Source organism: Xiphophorus couchianus, chromosome 9 (genome assembly GCF_001444195.1).
Source record: "Xiphophorus couchianus chromosome 9, X_couchianus-1.0, whole genome shotgun sequence".
Classification (NCBI taxonomy): Eukaryota; Metazoa; Chordata; class Actinopteri; order Cyprinodontiformes; family Poeciliidae; genus Xiphophorus; species Xiphophorus couchianus.
The window spans coordinates 5,249,037-5,271,872 of NC_040236.1; the positions used below are offsets into that span (position 1 = coordinate 5,249,037).

A 22,836-nucleotide genomic window follows, 5' to 3' on the forward strand; every position below is an offset into this window, starting at 1 on the left:
TTTTCAACATTGAGAAAATATTTTATTTCTAAAGCAGGCCAGCTGCCCAAAGCTTAAATATACATGAAATATGATATCTAGTGCAGGATTACAGTATTTACATTCTCACAATCATTTGCAGTGAAAACAGTTGACATTATCATACACATTAAACTTGCACACCTTGTGTAAACAAGTGCAAATGCGAGTAAAAAAAAAAGGGTTACAGAAAAGTGTAAGACTCTTTTACATAGTTTTTCAGTGGATTTTGACTAAACATACATTCTTACAGCACTGTCGGTTTCATTGGAGCAGAGAAGCACAGTTCAGTGCTTCCATTTCTCAGTTCTGCAGCTCTACAATGTTATTCTGTTCTAAGTGTATTGTTCCATAAAACTTGAAATAGCCTAAAATTGTAATAGTGGATCAAAAAAAAAAAAAAAATGTGGGTAATGACCCGGTGATGAAAATGTAACCTTAATTCCACCTTGTAAAACGTTTCTGCACTTTTCCTGCAGCTTATTTATATTAACCTCACAGCTTCCTTGTTGAAATCCCGCAGCAGGACAACCTAAAAATTCACTTTGCATTTTCCACACTCGCTGCTGCTGTTAATGTTCAAAATTTGCATTCAGGTCTGTTATCCTGATGCAGCTCCTGGAATGAACATCATCTGCACTGAACTCACAGTCATAGCGGTAAACAAATGACTTCAGGAGTGTGTGTGTGGTTTGACTAGCACTTTATGAGCTTGCTATTTCCACTGGCAACTGCACACAGTTCCTTGTAGAGGTCTGAGTGGATAAACCTAGGGTAGGAATTGTTTTCCATCAAGCTGTAGACTTTCTTCTGTGCAGCATGGAAGCTCGTGGCAGTGGGTGCATGTAAGCATTGCTCAATAGCATTTCTTGTGTTGAAATCCAGATTTATCTGTGGCAAAAAAACCCAAAATATTAAACATTTGATATTCTCAAAACCACAGAGAAAATAATATAAGGTTAAAATAACTTCCCAAAGAGCAAATGTTCTTACCTCCTTTGGAGCTTCACTTTTAATGAACTCCTCATAGATGCGGTTGGCCTTGGATGTCAGCGCTTTTTGTGACGTGAGGGACTTGAAGTTCTCACAAGCTGTCCAAAACTCGACGTTTTCCTCACAGAACTCGGACTTCAAAAAGATATGGAAGGCAGCTTTCCCATCTGTGGGAGGAAGAAATAGAGCATGAGGATTGCGAGATGTTCCCTTGCGTCTTTCTCAGGCTCTTTGCCCATTAATGGAAGGTAAAGTGAGTGCAAAGCTATTACGAGCTTTGGTTTATTGAGGCCAATAAAATTCCTTTATTCAGCTCCCAGTTACAGTGTGACCTTTGAGACGCTTTTATGTAAGACTGCTGCAGCAGCGGGATGAATGATACTTACATTTATGGCCGAGTAGTTTGTCAAGTGACTGTGCCCATTGATTCACGTCATCAACACTTGGCCTGAAGGTAGAGAACAGAGCTCTCGTAAGAGGTAATTATAGCTGAGACAACTACCACTTTTTACGCCACTGTAAATCCTTGCAATTGATTACAACAGCTAAAATAGTATTACAATCGACTGGCTAGCTTTTCACTAGACTTGACTACATAGCCTTACTTTCTTTTTGCAGTTTGTTCTGCTACACTGAACACTGTAATCTCTTTCACTTTGAATATATTCAGTCCTTTTGACAGTAGGCTGTATCAAAATATAGTTATGCGGATAAAAGTCCTCAAACCTAATTTAATACAATGTATCAACCACATACATATACAGTATGTGCATATATAAAAATTGCCATCCTACCTGTATGACTTATTTTTCATTGGATGCAGAATCGACTTGGAAGAGTTTGTCCACAGAAATCTTATTCTGTTTCTCCAGTTCTTTCTCCTGTTAAAAAGTACAAGATCCATTAATCACTTCTTATTTTAAGTAAAATTTCATTAAGAACATCAAAAGATCTTTGAATAAGACTTACTTTATCCCCCTTTTCTCTGCAGACAGGTCACTGGGTTTCATGCAGTCAGGAAGAGCCATGTTTTGTGACGACATGCTGCTGAGGTTCTTTCTCATGGTTTAGTCTTGTCTCTTTCTCCCTCTTGGCTTGTGAGGCTGCTTTATACTTTTTGCTCTGGAAGTCATGGATGACGTATAGGAGGGCGGTCCAACCAGACTCTGAATGGACTCTGGTATGCCTCTGCCTCTGACTTTGCCTGAGGCAGAAGAGAGGCTGTCACTGCATAAACATCCCCTCCCTGAAAATGCTGCCGGTTTTCAAAATTAAGAGTGAGGTGAAATATATGGCAAACATTGTTTATATGTTTTATAAAGTTTACATGCACTCCTGCTAACTCCTGTTTCCAGGTTGATTTTAGTTTTTTATCTCAGTGTATCTTTTTTCAACTGATTTTGAAAGGAAAAACAAAACCTGAAATGTTAGCAGGTTTTGTCAAAAATAAATATTTTTTTCTAGTTCCTCTGTGTCGTTCTTCTTCATTCTCTATTTGTCCTGAACAACAGAGTCATTCTAACACTGGAAACATGGCTGGATGTTTAATGTTTATTAAATTAGTCATAAAGGGTGTGTGAGCATGAAGCATCTTGACACTTTTGTCATCATGGCATGTTGAGATATGACAGGTTGGCACAGATATGATTATGTAATATCCACTCACCTTTCAAGGTGGGATGGATAAAAAAAAGACAGGTCAGCTTTAGGCAGGAGACAACTTCACATTTCTTAGATCACATCAGAACATCAGATAAGATGAGACTCTTATGTTAAGGAATTCTCTATTTTTAGAAAACAGTTTGATTTAGTGGATAAGGTTTCAGCCTACTCTGCAAGCTCTCAGGAGGATCTCATCTGAACTGTGAAGCTTCTCTAGGAACTGATACTCCTTTGGCAAACACAAACTCAAATATTACAACCCATTTAAGTCAACATTGAAAATTTAAACCCAACAGGATTAGGAGTGGTTCATGCTTGTTTAAAAAAACATAACCCACCACACACACCAGCGAGCCTACGGTTATCTGGGAATATATCTGGCTGTCAGTGGTCAGCTGACGTAAGATGATAGAGATAGTGTCGGATGTGGTTGATAGAAATCAAATTATGCAAGTTCTAAATTTGAGATGTGAAGTTATTTTGGAGCTCAAGCTATATCAATGCCTCTTTCATCAATAAACGGATAAAAACCTTGCCTGCTTTGAATATGATTAAATTAGTCTTGGTTAATTAGGGATTAGAAAAAAGGAGCATGTTGTTTTGACTTGGATTTGCTCTTTTTAGTGATAAAACATGCTGTTCTTTAGCTGCTCAGCTGTTCAGTATTGTTTATGAGCTAAATGTTGATTTTCTCCTCTGTTTCTCCTTCTGTGTATTTTTCTGTGTCTTTTGATAGTCATGGAGACTACAATAATGTAGTACAAGTTATTTTCTAAATTGCAGTGGTAGTAAATGAGATATTTTTTTTAACTGAGAGCCAGGCTTATTACATTGTTAGAGAGATGTTAGAGAAACACGGGCAATCTGAAGACCTGACAATGGCCTAAATGAAAGGATAGTGGATGCTGTGGGTTTAAACATAAACATACATTTCCACATTTTGTCACGTTAAATCCACAAGCTTGAATGTATTTTATTTGAATTTTAAGTGAGATTTTGACCAATATAATAATGGCAAAGTGTACAGAAAATAATACATACTGTAGTCTCGATGTACAAATAAAACGTTACCTAATCTAGAGTAAGACTTTTCCTCTTTGCAGTGTGTTCCTGTGATGACTCATCAGATGTGCTGAAGAAAAGCATGTTTCAAAGTAGAGATGGTGTGTACAACTCTTATACAGACTAAACAATGCTCTGTGAGATGTTCAGAGTGTGGGGTATTGTTTTATACATTCTTTATGCAATCTTACTAAAACACATTAAAATTTTGCTGTTGTGCTATGACACAATGTAGAAAGGTTCAACGCATATAAGTACATTTGCAAGTTACTCCATACATATAATGAACAGTGTTTCCTCAGCTTTTCAGTGTCCATTCATTGTTTATAGTCGCTTGTCTTTGCAGGGTGACCTGGGCTGGTACCAAAACCTAACAGTCATTAGGCGAGAGGCGGGGTACACCCTGGACAGGTCGCCAGTCCATTAGAGAAAACCAGAGATACACACACTCATACCAGACAGTATCCCAGAGAGAACCCGCACACACAGGGAAAACATGCAAACTCCACACAGAAAGATCTCAGGCTGTGTGGAGTTTGCATCTTGTTGCAAATCTTGCATCTTGTTTTCTCAACTAGATGACAAAAAAAGACTTACAATGATGATGCAGCTTCAAGTGAGGGAATGAATTATGTTTATCTTACATATCTTTTCAAGGGCTTATTAACTTAAATTGTATGTTTTTGTATAACTTCCCAACTTGCCCATATGGACCTGCAACATTTCATAGTAACATTAAAAACAGGTTAACTGAGTTCACTGTAGCAAGGAATGGGACAAATCATGTCAAATTTAACCTGCAGGTACTGCATGTATACACAGCTGGTGAATAACCCACATCATCTTTGCTAAACACAAACTGCTGTCTTTTTATTCCATTTATGCCTTTCTTTAAAACTCTGGTCCTTAAATCTCTTTTTCATAAAAACAGAAGATGGAAAAAGTTAATCAGAACTGAAATTATTTTTTTATGATCTTAAACAGTAAAGATTTAGAGCAATGTTATTAGCAAGAAGAGGGACTTAACAGGCACAGTAAAACCTTTGCCAGTAAGATTATGGGATTCTTTATGACATCACATCCCCACAGAACTGAGAGGTCAAATCCACTTTGGAGCACAACATGCTTATATGTAGAATTATCACATTTTGTTCTATGTTATCAGTGCAATAGTGTATCTGCGTCACCTGTTGTACACTGTTGCGGTTAGCCTTGGCCTCCCCCCTGCTTTCGCACGGGTTTAAAGCTATGCTTTGTGAAAACATGGTGTTCACCTCTTCTGCTTATTATGATGTGCAGACTGTGTGTAAGCAGATGTCTGTTTATAAGTGGATGGAGAGCAGAGCCAAGTTTCCACTAAAGCACTCGTTTTATCTGCAGTCTTAAACAGAAGGCAATTCCCATCATTGCTTTGCACCACGTGTCCTTTTTGTGTTTTTGGAAGTTGCAGAAAGGACGTGTGCACTCTAAATCTTCATTTGGGGGTTTCTGCTCAGACTGATAGCACAGAGCAACAAAATAAAAGGTCAACGTTCAGCATGATGCTTCCAAGGCTTAAAAGATATGCTCTGGACCATGAGCACAGCAATCAGTACAACACATTCTCTTTTTGTTTCAAACAACCTGGCAGTCAAACAATATAAAATAATAATAATAATAATAATAATAATAATAATAATAATAATAATAATAATAATAAAATAAGAATTAGTATTGAACTGACTTTCTATTTTGTCTATAGCTTACTGAAGTTCAACCAACAGGTTGGTAATGAAATCAGCTGAGTTACATTTTCTCTTTTGCTGGAACTTTGGGCAAAACAAACACAACATTTAACACCACAAAAACAGGCTTATTAAGTAAGAGTAAATAACTTAAACAGAGTTTTGCTTGTATGTCTTTGCTTAAAAATATCATAAACTGTCTATAGATTCAGGCTAAGTTTACAAAGCATTTTTAGGTAAAGTTAAACTTGACAGAATTGTTTTCTTTTTCCTGTGATAGGATATAATTTAAAATTACCATAGTTTGTACGAAATATTGGGTTGCATTAGGTTTTATTTTTGCATTGCTGCTTAAGTATATTTTCGTAAACATTAACAGTTTTACCGACAGAACAAACATTTTATGGGTTCCTTCAACTACATAAAGTAGGATTGTTTGACAGGTGAGACACACACTTTCATGTACAAGTGCTTCAGCAATGACTTATCTCTCTTGGCTTCTGAATAGAGATTTCATCATTAGGAACATTTTAGTTGGACATTTGCCCTAATGAATGTAAATAGTGTTTACTTATGGCAGTGGCCCTTTTATGACATAAGAATGATTCGAAATGTCAATTATTGTGTCTTATAAGCCATATACTGTATTGTGATTCTATAATGTTTTCTTTTTAGCTGTATTTGGGCCTGTAGATCATAATATTCATTTATTTAATTTCTCATTCGAAGTGGAGGGGAAAAACAAAAAGAAAACAACAACAGATAGTTACACAAAACACATGTAGACCAGAGAAGCATATTGACATGTGAGGGTAAAAAACTTCTCCATTGTTTCACAGCCAGGATGAAAGTCACATCGCTTCTCATCAATCCGAGGTTCGACAATCAGTTGGAACCTCTTCTCCAACACGTGAGAGGCTGAGAAGGATGTAAATATCTGAGGCTTAAATAGGGAACATCTACTTCAAAATGCTGAGCAGGAATTTTGTCTTAATTTTAAATTGATCTGATTTACCTAAGTGGGCAATTCCAAATGTATTTTTCATCAGAAATTGCTTGTATTATATTTTAGAAACATTTTATGTAGTTTCTTTTTTTTTAGATTTACATAGACCTCTTATCGTTAAAAGTTTCACTGAACATCAAAATGTTGAAATGTGTTTAAGAAAAGGAAAATGTAGAATAACTCAGCATTAGGTGGGTGGTTAACATTCATAGATGATCATTTTTTTTATTCCAGCAAAAGTTTTGCCTTTAAATGGTAAATGAGTCCAAGCTTAATACCTGGCCGTGCTGAGGTGTTGGGAAATAGTGTGGTGACAGTTTATGACTTAATTGTGACATTTTTCTTGCATATTGTAATGTTGAACAGGTCACAACCAGCACAGAGGTCTGTGTTTTTGTTTTTCGCAACAATAGGTACTCAGTTGGCAACACGTCTCCATGGCGCTGATCATCCTTTGTTTTGGCATCATAAGTAGACAAACGGGTTGAAGAATTACTTCGGTGTGACTTAAAGAAAGATACACTGGCAGACTGTGATGACACCAATTAAAAAAAATACCTACAGTCTAAACAAGGACAATGTAAAATGTAAATTAGTCTTTTACATCAAATTTTATCTATGCTACTTGAATTAAAAGATTATTCCTGTAGCTTACACTGGTTTATAGTTAGCAAGGAGGCAACTGGTATAGTACTTTAAAGAAGTTACTGGAGAGCTGGAGAAAGGAGTCTATTCATCTGCTTATTTCAGTGAGGATGTTAGAAATAGCTATACTTTTTTGTAAAGACGGCACCTTTATAAAGTGGGAGTTATTTCTGGCAACAAATTTATGACACACAGTTCCACAACTTCTTCTTCCATAGGTATGTAGATGCTATGTACTTAACCAACTGTTCGCCATTCCAGTTGGAATCTGCGGTCATTAGTGTGTTCGTACACACTGTACACATTTTTCAAGTAGGGGTGTTTTGTCAAGTGTCCTATTTGCAAAAACACACACAAATTTTATGACAAATAATGTTTGATGCAATATTTATTGCAGTTTAATTCACTTGACTTGCATACAAGTTTAACAATGTTTTCTGTATTAAGTACTGTACTACGGTATATGTATGCCTTGTGTTTCAGCACTTGAACCACACAGCAACAGAAGCAACGTTTTCTTGTCTATGTCTCAATGACGCAGCAATATTTGTGTATGTATAAACATAATAGTTTGTACCAATGTCTGTAGGATAAAAAAAAGGAAACAAACCCACGAGAACAATCTATCTGCTTATATTAACACAAATTTGAAGTTTTCTTTAACCAGAAGAAGTGAGAGACAAAAGTGCCTCCAAGGGATTTGATCCTACTCTTCACTTGGTTTCACTTCAATAGGCACACCTTTGCAAAAGGACAAAAATAGGTTGAGTGTTAAAAAAGGTCAAACATGTGACACTCGGCGTGTGCCGATTGATTGAAGTCTATCTGGTTTGAGGGACAGGAAAGTCACAGACATCAAAACACTTCTGAAAGCACTCCCTTCCTTTCAAGTTCTCCAACATCCTATCTGACAGAATTTGTTCCTATTTTTACTCACATGATAAAGGATTGATTGGTTGCTTCTTTTACTGCTTCTCTGACAAAAAAATAGAGGCACATATTTGTGTAGTGGTCTTGTAGTAGACCATAGTGTTGAATAACCATGTAAAATAAGTATAACATTAATAATAAAACATTCATAATAAGTTTTTATTTAGTGTGGATCAGTGGAACAATTTTGGTTTGGAAAAACAGAAAATTTTGATCCGTCAGTAAAGCTTCCTTTTTCGCGCTACCTTAACTTAAGACAAGTGACAAAGTAGCTCTTATTTGTTAAATGGTTGCAAACTTAAAACTTGCCATGTCTCTAATTTTTACATTAAGAAGTCAAAACCTTTAAAGTGATCATGTGGATTTTTCTCATTTGGGGTTTTGTAGAGTTGTTATCAGCAGTTAGTATCTTGCGTGCAGCTGAAAGCCTTTTGAGTGGGCTCAGTTTGAGGAAACTAAGCTTCTCACAGTATGGTTGAGCTAGCAGTTTGTCAGAATGAGCCGACTCAACAAGCAGATTAACCACAAGTGAAATATTTCACAACGAGTCAGGCAATGAGTGTCAACACTATCATGGAATTTTGCATTTCAGTTACTTAGTCTGTAAAGCTTGTTGTTATATAAGCTGAAAATAGGGAAGGTCAGAGGTCCATTATCAGTGGTGCTTTTTATAAAACATGTTCCCGAATGCAAAATGACTTCTTAGAAATAATTGCAAAAGCATTTTACCCAGTTAAAACTGCAAACTTCAATGTATTTTAACAGGGTTTTAAATGATATAGCAACATATAGTTACATAATTGTCCTGTTAATGCAAAATAAAATGTAAACATTTTTTAAATTATGTTTTGCAAATAAAATTCTAAACAATGTGGAATGTTCAGTCAGCCTTCGAGAGTCAGTTACAACTTCTTTGTGTAAAGACAGTTGCAGGACCTTTGGTGTATGTCTTCACCAGCCTGTAAAGTGATTGAAATGTTTGTCAATTCTTCCTCTTAAAGTCTAGATCAATCAGTTTTTAAGCTCTGTGAAATATTTTCAATTGGATTTGCACTATGGCTTTGCCTGTTATTATTAAAGTTGTTTGTGTTTTTTTTGTGTGTTTTCCTTTCTGATCATTTCTTGGTTATTATTACCATTTAGGTTATGCCATGTGCAGTTTGTTCATTGATGTTCTTATTGTCTTATTAGTTCATTAGATATTTCATTTTTGTTTAGTTTCTTACTTATTCCAGGTGTTATTTTCTTTATGCCTTTTAATGTATTTCCTTATGTTAGTTTTAAGACTTTTCCTTTTTATGCATATCCTTTTTGGTCTTGATACAGCTCCTTTTTTAAAAATTATTCCACCTCTCTCAGTTTCCCTGCTTTCATCCTACCGCTCACCTGGATCTTTATCATTTTCCTCCCCTTCCTCAGTACTTAAGCTCCTGGTTTTTCATAGCTCCTTGGTGGACTCCTCTATTACTCTCATGTCAGTTCCATGTCCTGTTCTCCTCATGCCAGAGTCCTCAGTTGAGGTCTTCATTTGTCATCATTAAAATTCAACTGGCCTCTGCTTATACCTGTGTCTTGGTTAAATTGACAACAAACATAACAATGCCTCCCATCTGAATATATTTCAAACAATTGAATTGATAGGGTCATAATGTAAAATTCTGGTCTTCATATTTTCTTGTTATGTCTCCCTTAACTTTTACTCTTGTAAGTATCGGTAGTTTTACTTGAGTAAATATCCTCACCACTGTGAGTAACTTCACTGAATGAAAAACAAACTTGTAAAAATGCACGGAATACAGTAAGTCAGAGCTCTTGTTTACACACGTTTTGTTGTTTTAATGTTATTGCAGCCTTTATCCGATTGCTATATCTATATTATGACGTGAATGCAATATTATGTCTCCACATTCTCCCATTTGATTTATGAAACTATGCAGCTCCTCCACAGTTAGCATTAGTGTTTTGGCTGCTTCTCTCATTTGTTTCTTTTTTTTTTCAAAACAGATATTTTCCAGTTCAAGTGGCCTTTGTTTTACAGTGGTCTGACAGGAAAGTAGGTTATGAGAGAGGGGGAAGACATGTGGCAAGTGTCAACCCGTACGCCACAGCCACCCCAGGCTGCTTCCCTTATTAATGCGTTCCTCGCTTGGTGTTTCAGTTTATCTTGGCAGCCAGGCGTTGCTAAGGTTACAGTTGCACCATATGTTCTCTATTCTCATATAAAACTAACTTGTGAGATATTCAAAGCTTGGAATATTGTGATATAACCTAACACTGCTTTGACTTTCCCTACTTTTTTTTCTTAAAACGTTCTGAAGATTAAAGAGATTTAACTGGCCCTGACGGGTTTTAGTAAAGTTCAGATGGAAAAATTGTCACATTTCTTGTTTATTTTCAAGGAGTGCAAATAACAATTCTATGAAAATTTATCCACGTTTTCCAGCCACATTTGCAACTTGCAAAGCAAAAAGTTTAAATAACCCATAAGGAAGAGTTCAGTCTTGTAAAACAGGAAAGAAATAATGTAGATGATGGCAATTTGAATGAATGAAAACATAGATGCAAATAAACATGGCTGCATGTGTAGATTACATATGAGCATGCAATATTTTCCATCTGTCCTGTTGTCACCACTTTTTTTTTCTTCCTGTATTTTTTGAAGTACTTTATCCTCAATATTTGCATGGTGGCTGTGAGTGGAAAGCACACAAATTTGCATTTTCCATTTACAATTGTCTTTAATCCTGGATGGAAAAATCTGCCATTGACACAGAATGTAAACACGGATGTTCCTGGTATGTTTAATCAAAAAAGGAATATTTTTAAAATCATTACACAAACTTTCAAGATTAATGTTAAAGTTGTCTTAAGAGTTTAAGCCTTCTAAATATTTTTGGTGTTTCTGTGGAAAAATGAAGTGATGTAGTCAATTATGAGGCCAAAATTGCTCAATGTTCACTTGCAACTTGAACAGTGAGTGTGCGTGATGGTAGGCACAATGAGCGCATTAAAGAGGGAAACTTGCACCTCCCACTTCTACAGACAGCTACTTTAAACCATAATTACCAGTGAAAAATATGAAAGAAGATTAAAACACATTAGGGAGGATTTATCTGTGGCCATCTTGGCCACACCTCCATAAGTGACAAAGAGTGAAGAATGTAGAGCTTTTTCTTTTTAAAATGGAATTTATGTGCAACATTTGCAGCACTTTTACTTTATAGTTTGATCTGATACTGGAAGTATTGTCCCTGTTTAATGACAAACCTGTATGAAGTCAAAAGATCGATTTGTCTACTTGTAAAATAAGAACACGAAAGAGACAAGACTGTTGGACGGGGTCAGTTTAATAATTCACAACCCATAAAGCATACTGCTGCAGAGTCAAACATTTTTTGAGGCAATCAGCAAGCACTAGGATGATTACCTCCTGCAATTTATCTTTCAGAAGTAAAAGAAAAAGTCAAGTGGGTAATGTCTCAACACTTTTTCCAATATTCCAATGTTAGGATTCTGTCACAGCAGTCTCTTTAGAATAACAAAAAGCTTCAGTGTCTTGTGCTTTTGCTGGTACATTTTGTATTGCTTGAACTTCCGGCATCGGGTTTACACACGAGATGTAAGATCTCATCAAATGTACCTTATTTTGTGAGTTTTCTGTGCCATCATTGCCTCATTGAGAAGTTTTGAGTGGCTGTTACCCTGTACACTAACTTCAAATACGTCAGCTTCACCTTTTCTCTTGTGCTTCAATGTCCTCTGTTTGTAAAGATGATCATATCTTTATGGGAACTTCAGAGGCAGTTACTGTGTGCTACAAATGATTCACAACCTTTGAACCTTCTTACATTTTGTCACCTTAATGTATTTAATGTATTTTATTACTTACTATACTTTACGTGATACAACATTACAAAATGGCATATAATTGTGGAGTGATGCGTAATTTATGAAGGCCAAAATAATTTTTTAACTGGTTGTCATCTGACCAGAGGACACACCTTCTACCGTTTGCTGCACTCTGAGATGTTTAAAGCTCCAAAACATTGTTTTCCAACCTAATTGTCCTTTATAACAGACCTGTTTGCCATGTTTCTTGGTCTTCATGGTGCTGCAGAGTTAGTACTAGCAGGACTGTGCCAGGTATGGCACCAAAGTGATTTGATAGACAGCTGGGTGGATTCATTGATTGGCTCATGATTTACATCACTGAAGACTCCAAACAACATTAGAGTTTAGCTGTGGACTGTGGACATGCTGTCTGCTATCAGAGAGCTGTTCAGTATGGAGGAGCAATTATGAGTTATTTTAGCATGAATGATATAGCAATGCTGATGGGGCTGCAGTTTTGAGCCGACAGTAGGAAACACCGGAGCTGCATAATATTAGCTCGTGATGTGAATTTTAGTTTTCCTTTGGTTTTAGAGAAATAAATAAACAATGAAAAAGTTCCAACGTGGCTATTTGTTTACATCTTTTTACTGCACTAGCTAAATTGAAAAGGTTGGACATTTAAAAAATTATAAAAATTATATTTATATAAATAAATACTCAGCTGATCTGAGTCTATATTGCTATGTTTGGGCAAGCAATGAATTTCTATGAGACAAAATTAAGTATCTGGGTTTGAGAACCAGAACCTTGAAATTCTCCATTGTTGAGTGTTGCTGCAAACATAAGCAGAGCGTTGACCACATCTGCTGAGTGATCAAGTCCTGCCCATAATAGCGAAGAACAGAGCACATAATGGAAAAGCTCACTACACGGGGCAAAACCGAACAAATGTTAGTTTTTTTTTTAAACATTGTCTTATCATTTATGGTTTTCCTTGCAATTCTTACATATGTATTACATTATAAGTTACATAAAATCTGTGATAGTGATTGAAAACAAATTGTGAAAATTCTCGGAACACTCAAAGTGTAGTAAAATCTGTTGTTTCTACTACAAGCTGAATAACAAAGTTTGGTGAACTCGCAATAGTTTGTTTACCCAAGGTCAAATCTCTGTTGCACTTAGACACATTTGGGCCTGCAGACAAAAGGATGGCACAAAATAAAATGGAGAAGATCTCATTTCTCTCACCTCTTGATTTCTCAAGAAACTGGAAGTCCAAGCCTTCCGGTTTGTCAAATCCACATGTCACTTGTGTGTCAAAAATGCTTTTCATTGACTTCAGACCACAAAGCAGTAGGGGAACACTAACCACCCCTGTTGGATTTATTGAAAAGGTATTGTTCTTGGTCATTATTTTTAGTAAAAAAAACAAGGAAACAAAAAACTGTAATATCTGTGCTCATTTGAAAGAAGTTGGATTTTTAAACTACCACTACTTCTTTCGATTTCTTATTATAATTTTCATAATTTCCAACATAAACAATGCGTGAAACTTTAAATAAAATGAATTAAATATTTAAATTAAAGAGACTCATAAGCATTTAGCACATGTTCATAAAAACTGCTGACTTTTTTTTTTATGCTTCTATGACGTATTATTGTGCAATACCACAGACTGTTATGTGCCAACATCACTTGAGCTTATGGCGCAATCTTTTAAGATCAGCCTTTTTCCAAAAGTGTGCTGTCTTCTTTGAATATATTTAGGACTGAAAAAGGTCAGGATGACGAGATTAAATCCATGTGATTCAGGAAAATAAAGTCTTCTCTTTTTTTGAAGCGGTTCAAATAATTTAATATCATTTAAATCCACCAGCAGTTAAAGAAGCACTTCAACTCTACAACAAACTTTGCACTCAAGTTGTGACAGAACAGTAAGCAATAAATAATACAATGTTAAAATTTTAAGTTAATTTAACTATTAAACTCCTAACAAGCATTTATTCACTCTTATTCATGCTTTGACAATCAGTAATAAGGCCCAGTCCCAGAATATATAGGTTTAACCACATTTTCATGCTGTGTAATAGTAGTCCTAATTCTATTATCAAATGCAAAACTCATTATGCTTCGGTGCTGTAAGATGTCGGTTTGAGTTTTGGCAAGCCATTGACCAAGTGACGAATTAAATGTGACGTAGGCTGTCTCAAAATGGGAAGTTCTTGGTTTCAGTTATGCAACTATTTGTCAAGATTCCACAAAGAAGTTTAGAAAGTGTGCATGATTTTGTTTTCTTTGTACATATCAGTTTAAAGACAATACTTGCAAAAGATATTCTGACAATAATCAATGCTAAAGAAGTTAAAAGAAAAGGGGAAAAAAGGGGACAAAAAACTTCTCTATGGGCCACCTTTGAATAAAAAATATACATGCATTTCTAACCCAATTTAGATTAAAGAAATAAAGATGCTTTAAAATAGTTCTCTATTTTAAGGACAGATCATTATTAAATCCTCAGCCTGCGATGAATTTTCTGTCTCTTAGTGCTCTGATTTATTGACCAGCTCTTTGGCTACAGCTTATTCTGAGTAAATGATATTTAAGTGCCATAATAAAATTCTACTTTTTTTATTTCACTTTGTGTCTCTTTTTTTCCCCTCTCTAACATACACAAGTGAGAGAGTGGGAGTTAAGCAGTTGTGACTGTTGTATCTTTTATCTTCTATCTGCACAGGAAACACCTCTCCAAAGAAGGCCAGAAGGCAACTAGTGCATTCTTTGCATATGTTGCAGCTTTACTGTTGCAGAAGTCCGTCACCTTACTAATTCGTTCACAGCGAAAGGCGTCCAGTTGTCCTGCACAGTCTTCATCCTGTGACAACAGGGTCTAGGGGGTCATTATTGGGAAAATTTGCTTCAGAAAAAGTCTTCAGGTGTGTGGTGCTAAATGTAGGGATCCGCTCCTTAATTAGTGTAGAGCAGGAGTGGCATCGCCGATGTGCGCGGGCCGCTGATTGTGTCCTAGTTCCACACTGGATGACCCTCCTTCCTTTTCGTTTTCAGTTCCTCCGCCTGAAGGAGCCTCAAAGATTCCAGTTATGGGTTTTCTTCTCCTTCCTCTCTCCTCCTGACCGTGCTTTCATCCCGTTGTGGCGTCAGTAGCGAGGCTTTCCAGGAGTGTTCTATAAATGTCCGAGCGGAGGAACCGCGGGTACGAGTCTCTTTCCATCAGCCCGTAAACTATCTTCTGAGCTTCGTCAAAGCAGTGCATGGTGGGAGTCTTGACGTTTCTTTTGATCTGCTCTCGAGTGTGATAGTCAATGTTGATCTGGAATGAGGCACACAGATAGGTATGAGGGGGATTTGAGCCAAGAGTGAGAGATGGGAGATTCAACATTTGAGCTGCTGTTTTTTTCACTAGCACATAGAGCTTAAAATGTAAAACAGAAACTGTATGGGTGCGTGTGGGCGTGTGTGTCTGAATGGAAAGACATCTCCCAACTTGCTTTACCTCTTTAGGTGATTCTGCTTTGATGAACTGCTCATAAATCTTCTTAGCTCTCGAGGACAATTTAAATGAAGACTTAATCTTCTTGTAGTCCTCACAAGTGAGCCAAAATTCAATATTCTCATCACTATATTCTGATTTGAGGAAGTTACGAAAGGTGGCCAGTCCATCTGACGGAGGAACAAACAACAGCAGGCTTAGCCACACTTAAGGCACAAATAGCATTTCTTTTGAACTGTTCTATAAGTCAGTTACTTTCATTTTCTTTAACCTAATTTACTGCCTTAGCAGCATTTTAATTCCGAAGAGGAAAACAACTTACATTTAGATTCAAGAAGCCTTTCCAGAGACTGTGACCATTGTTGGGTGTCTTCTAAACTTAGCCCGCTGGGAGAGAAAACAAGTTGGATTACTTAACCAGAATCAAATTTGAGTGAAGTAAATCTACAAGGACAGAAAAGGCTCTGAGGCATTTAGGCCAAGAAGGCCTTTGCAGATGTGATCAAGTTCATACAGAAATGTTGAACCCTGGGATTAGCTGGCACTAGCATATATCGTTCCAAAGCAAACACTGTGCCGCTAGATCATTTGAATCCTTTCGTGATGCCATAGATGGAGATGGTTGTAGCAGGCCGGCTCTTTTAAAACTGAAATGTATGCAAAACAGTATATAAGATTCCTCACCTCTCTGAGCATTGAGGCGTCTGTGAGAACATGCACTGGAGTCGACACATAAAGTTCTTTCCACTGTGTAGAAATAAGAAATACATGAGTTCATCCTTCACTGATTTGCTGTTCTTAAATAATTCTCTAGTGAGTGTGTGTGAAAGCATGAAGAGAATGTAAGTAAATAAAAAGAAAGAACTTAACATTCAAAATGTAATCACAATGTTATTTTGTCCTCCAAAAAGACGTATTTTATTACCATTCCCTGTTTTTCTAAAATTTCATATTTTTCCAGCGTTAACAAGTTAATCAAGAGTTAAAACAAATCAAAATCTTTCAGATAAATCATGTGGTTAACAAATATCTTAAAATATTACCAAGGCAGCATATCTACAACACATCCCATTTTAAAAGTACTTACAGCGTGTTGTTTCTGTTCCTGTCATCTCGGTCCATGATGAAGTGATGAGTGCTGGGTGGTTTGGCTTTTATGCTGGGCATTGTTTTGTTAGGTCCACACTCTCAGGCTCTTGGTCCTGGTCATGCTGTGTCTAAGAGGTACTCAGGAGGGTTCCCCCTGCGATGCAGCTTTTTATACGAAGGTTTCCTGTCGCCACAGCCTGGGGCTGCTGGGATACCTCAGCAGCTCTACTCAGACTAAAGAGGAAGTACCCCTTCCTCCTCCTCCCGCCTGCTGAGCTTCTCCTCCTACTTCACAGTTCGAAACAACACATGCAGTGCCTGAATGCCTTCCTCCTCCTGATGCCTTCCTCCCTATTATGTCTCGCTGATTCTTCTCCTTTCCCGTCTGCTGTTGCTTTTCAGACTCTCCTCCTTGCTGGTCTAACCAAACAAACAGCAGTCTCTTAGGCTGAAAGCATGCAGTGTTTGAATTATTTTTAGTCTGGCTGCGCAGATGCAAATGACAGCAACAGAGAGTGTGATAGGCAAATTTCCAACCATCTCGTGCAGTATGTTAAGCAGCTCATGAGATGAGACTAACTTCTGATCTCATGATAACGCAAATGGAAAGGCTGTTCTTCACAACAAATTACACAGCAAGAAACTTACATCTTCATTTATCCCACAAAAAAGAAAGAATTTGCAAAAAAACAAAACAAAAAAACATGCAATGTGAGGTCACAGCCTTTTGTAAGAAAGAGGAAACACCAGAGTGATTGCAACAGAGACCGAGCAAAGGGACAGGAAGTAAGAGAGACGGCCAGGACGTCACATTGTGACCAGTCTCATTTGGAAACCACCAAGTTGGTGTCTAAAATGTTTAGCTTGGACAAACTGAAATCTTTAAAATTGTGGTGAGAATAGAAAAAATACTCGTGGACCAACACGGCAGAGACCAACAAAAAAACAGAGCACCAACAAAACAGAAAACAATAGCACTAGCATAAAATAACAGAGCAATAAAAAACATTCATACAACAAAATGCACCAACAGCCTTATCTGTAATAATGATATCCTTCAAAGCAAAGAAACTTTAGCATCTAAATATCTAGACAAGCATGAATGATTTTGCCAAAGGAAGCAGATTCTTTTTTACTTGAAAGAGCACAGATATTTATCAGTTCACCCTGTTAGCAATTCAACAAATTGGGAGCTGACAGGAGTAAAGAGACTCAGAGTCAGTGCCAGAAATCCACTTGCTGTGTGGGAACTTGAAGTGAACTGGACAGCGTCTTGGCATGAGGCTAGCTATAACTGATATTAGCATTTGTGGTGCTGACCGCTGACGTTTGAGGTTGTCTTCAGATCAGCTGTGATCAGTCCCAGACACTTTGGCTTGTGCCTTAGCAGATACTGAAAACTGAAACACAGTGTTGGGAATTTACGTGTCGACATTTCATCATGAACTGCATGTTGTCCTGTAGAAATACAGACGTTATCCTGGAAAGCATTTAAGTACAATGCATCAAACATCCGATTGCTGTGTATTTGATTTAGTTTGAGAAAGTAAAGAGGTTTTCTGGAAAATGGAAACCACTTTAATATGTGTTTGGTTAGTGATACATTTCTCGTGTACAAATAGCAAAGTAGTGAAATAAAAAAGGATAGTTTCACAGCTAATATGTTACTTAATTTTCACATGAAAAGCATTCATCTTTTCTCAGTGTAAAAATACTGCTGCAGGATGTCCACAAATCTCTCTGGAGATGACATTAAATGCATTATGACCTCTAAAACCTTTTCCTGACCTAGTGCAGGATGATGACTGGTTGTAAACAATTTTGCATTTGCCATAACCCTTTGAGTTTTGGCTACTGAATGTCATCCATCAGCTAACAAGTAGTAATTTCTCAGCCTCCAATAAAGCCATTGTTGTCAACACCAGTACTGTTAGAAAAGTATTTGCCACTTTTTAGAGTTGTTTATGTGTTTCCTTTATTTAACATGATTCTATATTTTAAATCATTGACAATTTTTACATTTTAAACAACTATAACCAGAGTAAGCACAAAAAGCAAGCAAATTATGATTTAATTTATCATGGGAAAATAATTCTCAAACTAGCCAGTCCCTATGTGAACACACAACAGGCCAAGCCCCCTTAGTTATATCAAAACCAGTGGTCTACCACATTTTTAAACCACATTTTCAATAAAAAAAATTTCTAGTGGTGAGACTTGATAAAAAACAATTTCATTGAATTAATAGCAGGATCTGTACTTAAAAACCATTAACCATATTTAATCAACAACAATATATTGTCAAAATAAGCAACATTTTCAATTCAAAAACCCTTCCAACCCTTTCAAGTGTTTCAGGAACCCATACAACTCGCTACATGGAACACCTTTGAAAAACTACTTCTTTAGGAATGTGGACTGTGAATGCTGGCATTCTAGATGAGTTAGGTGATTGGCTGATTCACTCTTTTGTTGAAAAGAAATTGAGCACGTGTCCAGTATAAAGTGGACAATAAGTCTATATAATGAGGAAAGAACTTCCACTGATACAACTGTGAAATTTTGAGATTTTAGGCTTGCTCAGTGGCTTTACTTGAACGACAACCAGTTCTGCTTGCTTGAGACTCAGTGGAGAGTAGTGTTGCAGCCTGTCATACCGCTATTAACTAAAAATCTCTACAGTAAAGAGATAAAGCAGACAACTTTCAAATTTTAGAAACTCAGTTTATTCAGCCCACAATTTTAGAGATTAGAAATATATTTTGTTTAAATAATTTCTTTTGAGACATGCTAAAACAAATTTTAGCATGTTTGAGGTTGCATGACTGCTTGCTAAGCTCTGCTATTACATAACCTAAGAATGAGATTGGGTTTGCTAGTGGCCACAGCACTTACCGCTTCCTGAATGCTAGCACACACTGAACATGCCAATTTATGCCTGCAGCATAGGAGATAGAGTTATGGGGTTTTGGTAGTTTCTCTGAACAATCGACACTCCCACCTTAGGGTGAACTGATCGAGCTATTCACTCTTTGGAATATCGGCATGATAGTACTTCAAGCTTTATGGGAACTACCTTACAAGTCTCAGGTTCACATGCTGCAATAATTGCTTTTCTCTTTTTTGGATTGTATTCACACAAATGTGCATGTGCCTGACCAACAAATTGACAAATAGTCTATTTTTATAAACGTTTTCACAGTTACTGATGATAAATTAATCAAATGCACTTGAAGGCACCTGGCTACTAATTCCCTCATTCGTCTTGTGAAATCAGGGAGGTAATACTTAGTTTTTCTAATGAGTAAGTTAGTCGTCCATTTGTTCATGAAATTCTTGTAAGTTAAAACATGTGCTTCAGTCCGTTTCATTCTATTGCTTGAAAGAAAACAGGAAGTTGTGCATTCAGCCTTTGACTTCCCTGATGAAATTTTACACAAGAAGATTAAGTTGTTTTTTCTGGTATTAATATTAATTCTCATCCATTACATTTATTGTTATGTAGTCCATTTGTAAATGTGCTTTTTTTTTCTTTTTTTTACATTTTGAAGGCAATTACCATTGAAAAAGCCCTATTGAAATATGTGCTCTATTACAGCCTGTCCTTTAGTTTGGCTTCACTGATGCTGCTTTCCCTCTTTTGCCCAAACATGGCTGTAAGCAGTGAGCCGTTACATAGAGATGCTAAATATTGAATTGATTGCACATTTACACAAAAGTGTTACACCTCATGTGGATATAGATTCATTTAGGATTTCTAGCACTTTGATAAGTCACAACTGGGACAACTGTAACACAATGCCATTGACAGTACTCACTTCCTTTTAGCTACCATGGTAACAGAACTGGGCAAAGAGAAAACAGTGGCAGCTTGTGTGTGAGGAACAGCAAGCCGTGTAATGGAGATCCGAGAACTGTGTGATTTAGCAGGAACAACCCCTGACGCCCCAGTGCACTCACGTTTACTGACGTAGAGCTTTGAAATAAATTCTGCCGCTCATAAATAACTGTCCATTAAAACACTTATTTATTTTGGACATTGCCAGTTTTTAATCCAGTAGTCATAAACGGAATGAATGTCCTACAAACTTTCAGCATGCAGCAGACAAGAACACTGAGTTTGTGATTTCAGATTGGACCAGTTTCACTTCAGCCATGAAACACAATGTTGTTTTTTTTTTGTAAACTATGATTTTAACAAAGCTGCATGTTTTGTCATAATCAATAATGTCTCATGAATGTATAAACCTTAGCACACATGCAATTCAGGATAGAAAAAAGTCTTGTCTCGAATGACATTCAAACATTACTGGCAATACGGTGCGTAAACAGTGATGCAAATGTCGAAACTCCACTGGCTGTGTTGGGACAGAGGTGTGTTTTTCTTTTTCCAAAATTGAAAACATGCTATTAGTTTCTGGTGTAATGACAGAGACAGAAACTCTTAAAACAAAGGTCTTGTCTTCTAGAGCATTTCTGGGCTTGTGGTAGATTTTATGGATTTTATGCTTTATGCTGAAATAGTGAAGATTTTGCACCAAAATCAGTATAAATAATATGTAGCTTGTCTTTAAAACTTTCTTTTCAGAGAGAACGTGCTGGTTCTCATGATACTGGATTGTTAAAATTAGCAAATAACATTATTTTTTACCAGGACAGCAAGTATGTCTCCTCTCATCTAAGAGCCTAAAATGCAACCCAGCGTCATTTCTAAAGAGTCAGACTCTCTGGTTTTGTTAAAGCAGGTACAACTTACATATTGCCTTTAGAGCAGGCTTTAATGTTTGCTGTTGCAATGTTTGATGCTCTTACTTGCAAAAAGTGAGATTGCACTCACTCTTTGCAATCTTAATAAGCAAAACTGATGCAGTGTTCAAAATAAATAAGTTGAGTTGGGACATATTATATAAAATAAACATATTTAGTTAGGTTTAGCTCAGAATACAGTTATATATGTCTTTCAAATAAGAGAAAAATATTTTAATATGGATGTTAAATAAGTGGACTTCTTTTTCCAAGGCAAATATGCATATTGTATTTTAATGTTAAGCTGTAACTGTAAGATAGATAATGTTAAGTGGTGTTTTTTAAAATATATTTTACAATCAAATCCTCTAACTATCTGCCATTTCTTGCTTTCATTCTATGCTGACATTTTAAGTATTTTAGCTTTTTGAATTATTTATGAGAATGAAAAGTTATCTCACTTTGAGTTAGAGGGTAAACAGAACATTTAAGATAAATGTGTGCAGCTGATAAGTTATATAAAAGCAAATTCTTTAAATATTCTGAGTTTTTTAAAAACTTGTTTAAACCAAAGACCCTTTATTTCTTCCTAACTCCCGACACTGTCTCTTTTTCTAAGTTAAGCACTTGTATTTCTGACCCATCATTGTCTGTGCGGTGATGAGATTATTCCCCTAACAAGGCAGTATATTCTGACTGTTACGCTTCAGGTTGTCTGATGACTCCAGCAGTGTTGTCGTTTAAGCTGCTGGCTTATTTTTAGCTGCCTCAGTATTCCTTTTTAGGCTCATTTTTTCGGAAGAAAGCCTTGTTCAGAACGGAGTATGATTAAAGGTCACAGAGGGATTGCTTTTTTTTCCAGTTTGGTAAACCCTGTAACTTGTGTATGGAATCATCCCTGAACCCAATTAGAGAACGTATCAGGCATAAGACCAAAGACAGAATCTTTGTTCTGAGAAGTGGAAACTCTTCTCCTATTTTGTGGTTCCTGAGCATCTCTAAGTCTGCACTTAGTCATTTATTCATATAGAAATTATGACCACTGGGGAAATATGCAAAAGCAGACACTCATAGAGAATAAATAAAAATCAACACAATAGTGTAGTTACAGAATGTAACAAGTGATTTCAAGTTGAAGTCAAATCGCAAGTTTCTATTATTTATAGTTAACATTTTAACTTTAAATGGATACTGTCTAGCTGCCTGAACCTTGGCTTGATTATCAACTCTAATCATCATCAATACAATTAATGTAGAAGACAAACATTTAACTTTTTCATGTTTTGAGGATTCAATTTGACATGTAAAAAAGACAACCGGTTGTGAACTCCCTCTTAGCTTACCAGTAAATGTCAAGTTTCTAGATTAATATAACAGGAAGTTTTTTCACTTTGAAAGAACATTATTGTTTTTATATTTACATAGTGGACACACATTAATCCTTATATTCAAAGTATCCAGTAGTTTACTAGAGCATCAAAACTTGTTTAAAGGTTCTTTTCTCCTCACTGTAATTCAATAGATTAGCAAAAAATATTTGGAAATCATTTACTAAATCTACACTTAAAGGTGTTGTTTTCATGTCTGCACAGTAATTATAATAGGACATCATAAAA

At 36.4% G+C, this 22,836-nt stretch overlaps 2 protein-coding genes across 2 annotated transcripts; both read right to left on the minus strand.

Moving 5' to 3' along the window:
* rgs2 (regulator of G protein signaling 2) lies at positions 1 to 2,114 on the minus strand. Its single transcript, XM_028028269.1, has 5 exons — positions 1,981 to 2,114; positions 1,806 to 1,892; positions 1,398 to 1,459; positions 1,012 to 1,178; positions 1 to 909 (listed from the first exon to the last, which is right to left on the minus strand). The coding sequence occupies exons 1-5, from the start codon at positions 2,073 to 2,075 to the stop codon at positions 715 to 717; spliced, it is 606 nt and encodes a 201-aa protein (XP_027884070.1). The 5' UTR covers positions 2,076 to 2,114; the 3' UTR covers positions 1 to 714.
* An 11,196-nt stretch (positions 2,115 to 13,310) lies between these two features.
* Positions 13,311 to 16,907, minus strand: LOC114151226 (regulator of G-protein signaling 21-like). The gene is made up of 5 exons (XM_028028310.1): positions 16,473 to 16,907; positions 16,070 to 16,132; positions 15,708 to 15,772; positions 15,389 to 15,555; positions 13,311 to 15,205 (listed from the first exon to the last, which is right to left on the minus strand). Exons 1-5 carry the CDS (start codon positions 16,550 to 16,552, stop codon positions 15,017 to 15,019), a joined length of 564 nt encoding a protein of 187 aa, XP_027884111.1. The 5' UTR covers positions 16,553 to 16,907; the 3' UTR covers positions 13,311 to 15,016.
* Positions 16,908 to 22,836: the final 5,929 nt, after the last annotated feature.

Excerpts from the sequence above, each read along its gene's own strand:
- rgs2 (XM_028028269.1), bottom strand. The coding sequence starts at position 2,075 with ATGAGAAAGAACCTCAGCAGCATGTCGTCACAAAACATGGCTCTTCCT. Across the intron at positions 1,460-1,805 it reads ATGAAAAATAAGTCATACAG|GCCAAGTGTTGATGACGTGA; the intron begins GTAGGATGGCAA and ends CTCTACCTTCAG. Across the intron at positions 910-1,011 it reads AAAGTGAAGCTCCAAAGGAG|ATAAATCTGGATTTCAACAC; the intron begins GTAAGAACATTT and ends TTTTTGCCACAG.
- LOC114151226 (XM_028028310.1), bottom strand. The coding sequence starts at position 16,552 with ATGCCCAGCATAAAAGCCAAACCACCCAGCACTCATCACTTCATCATG. Across the intron at positions 15,773-16,069 it reads ACGCCTCAATGCTCAGAGAG|CGGGCTAAGTTTAGAAGACA; the intron begins GTGAGGAATCTT and ends TTTCTCTCCCAG. Across the intron at positions 15,556-15,707 it reads AAGGCTTCTTGAATCTAAAT|ATGGACTGGCCACCTTTCGT; the intron begins GTAAGTTGTTTT and ends TTCCTCCGTCAG.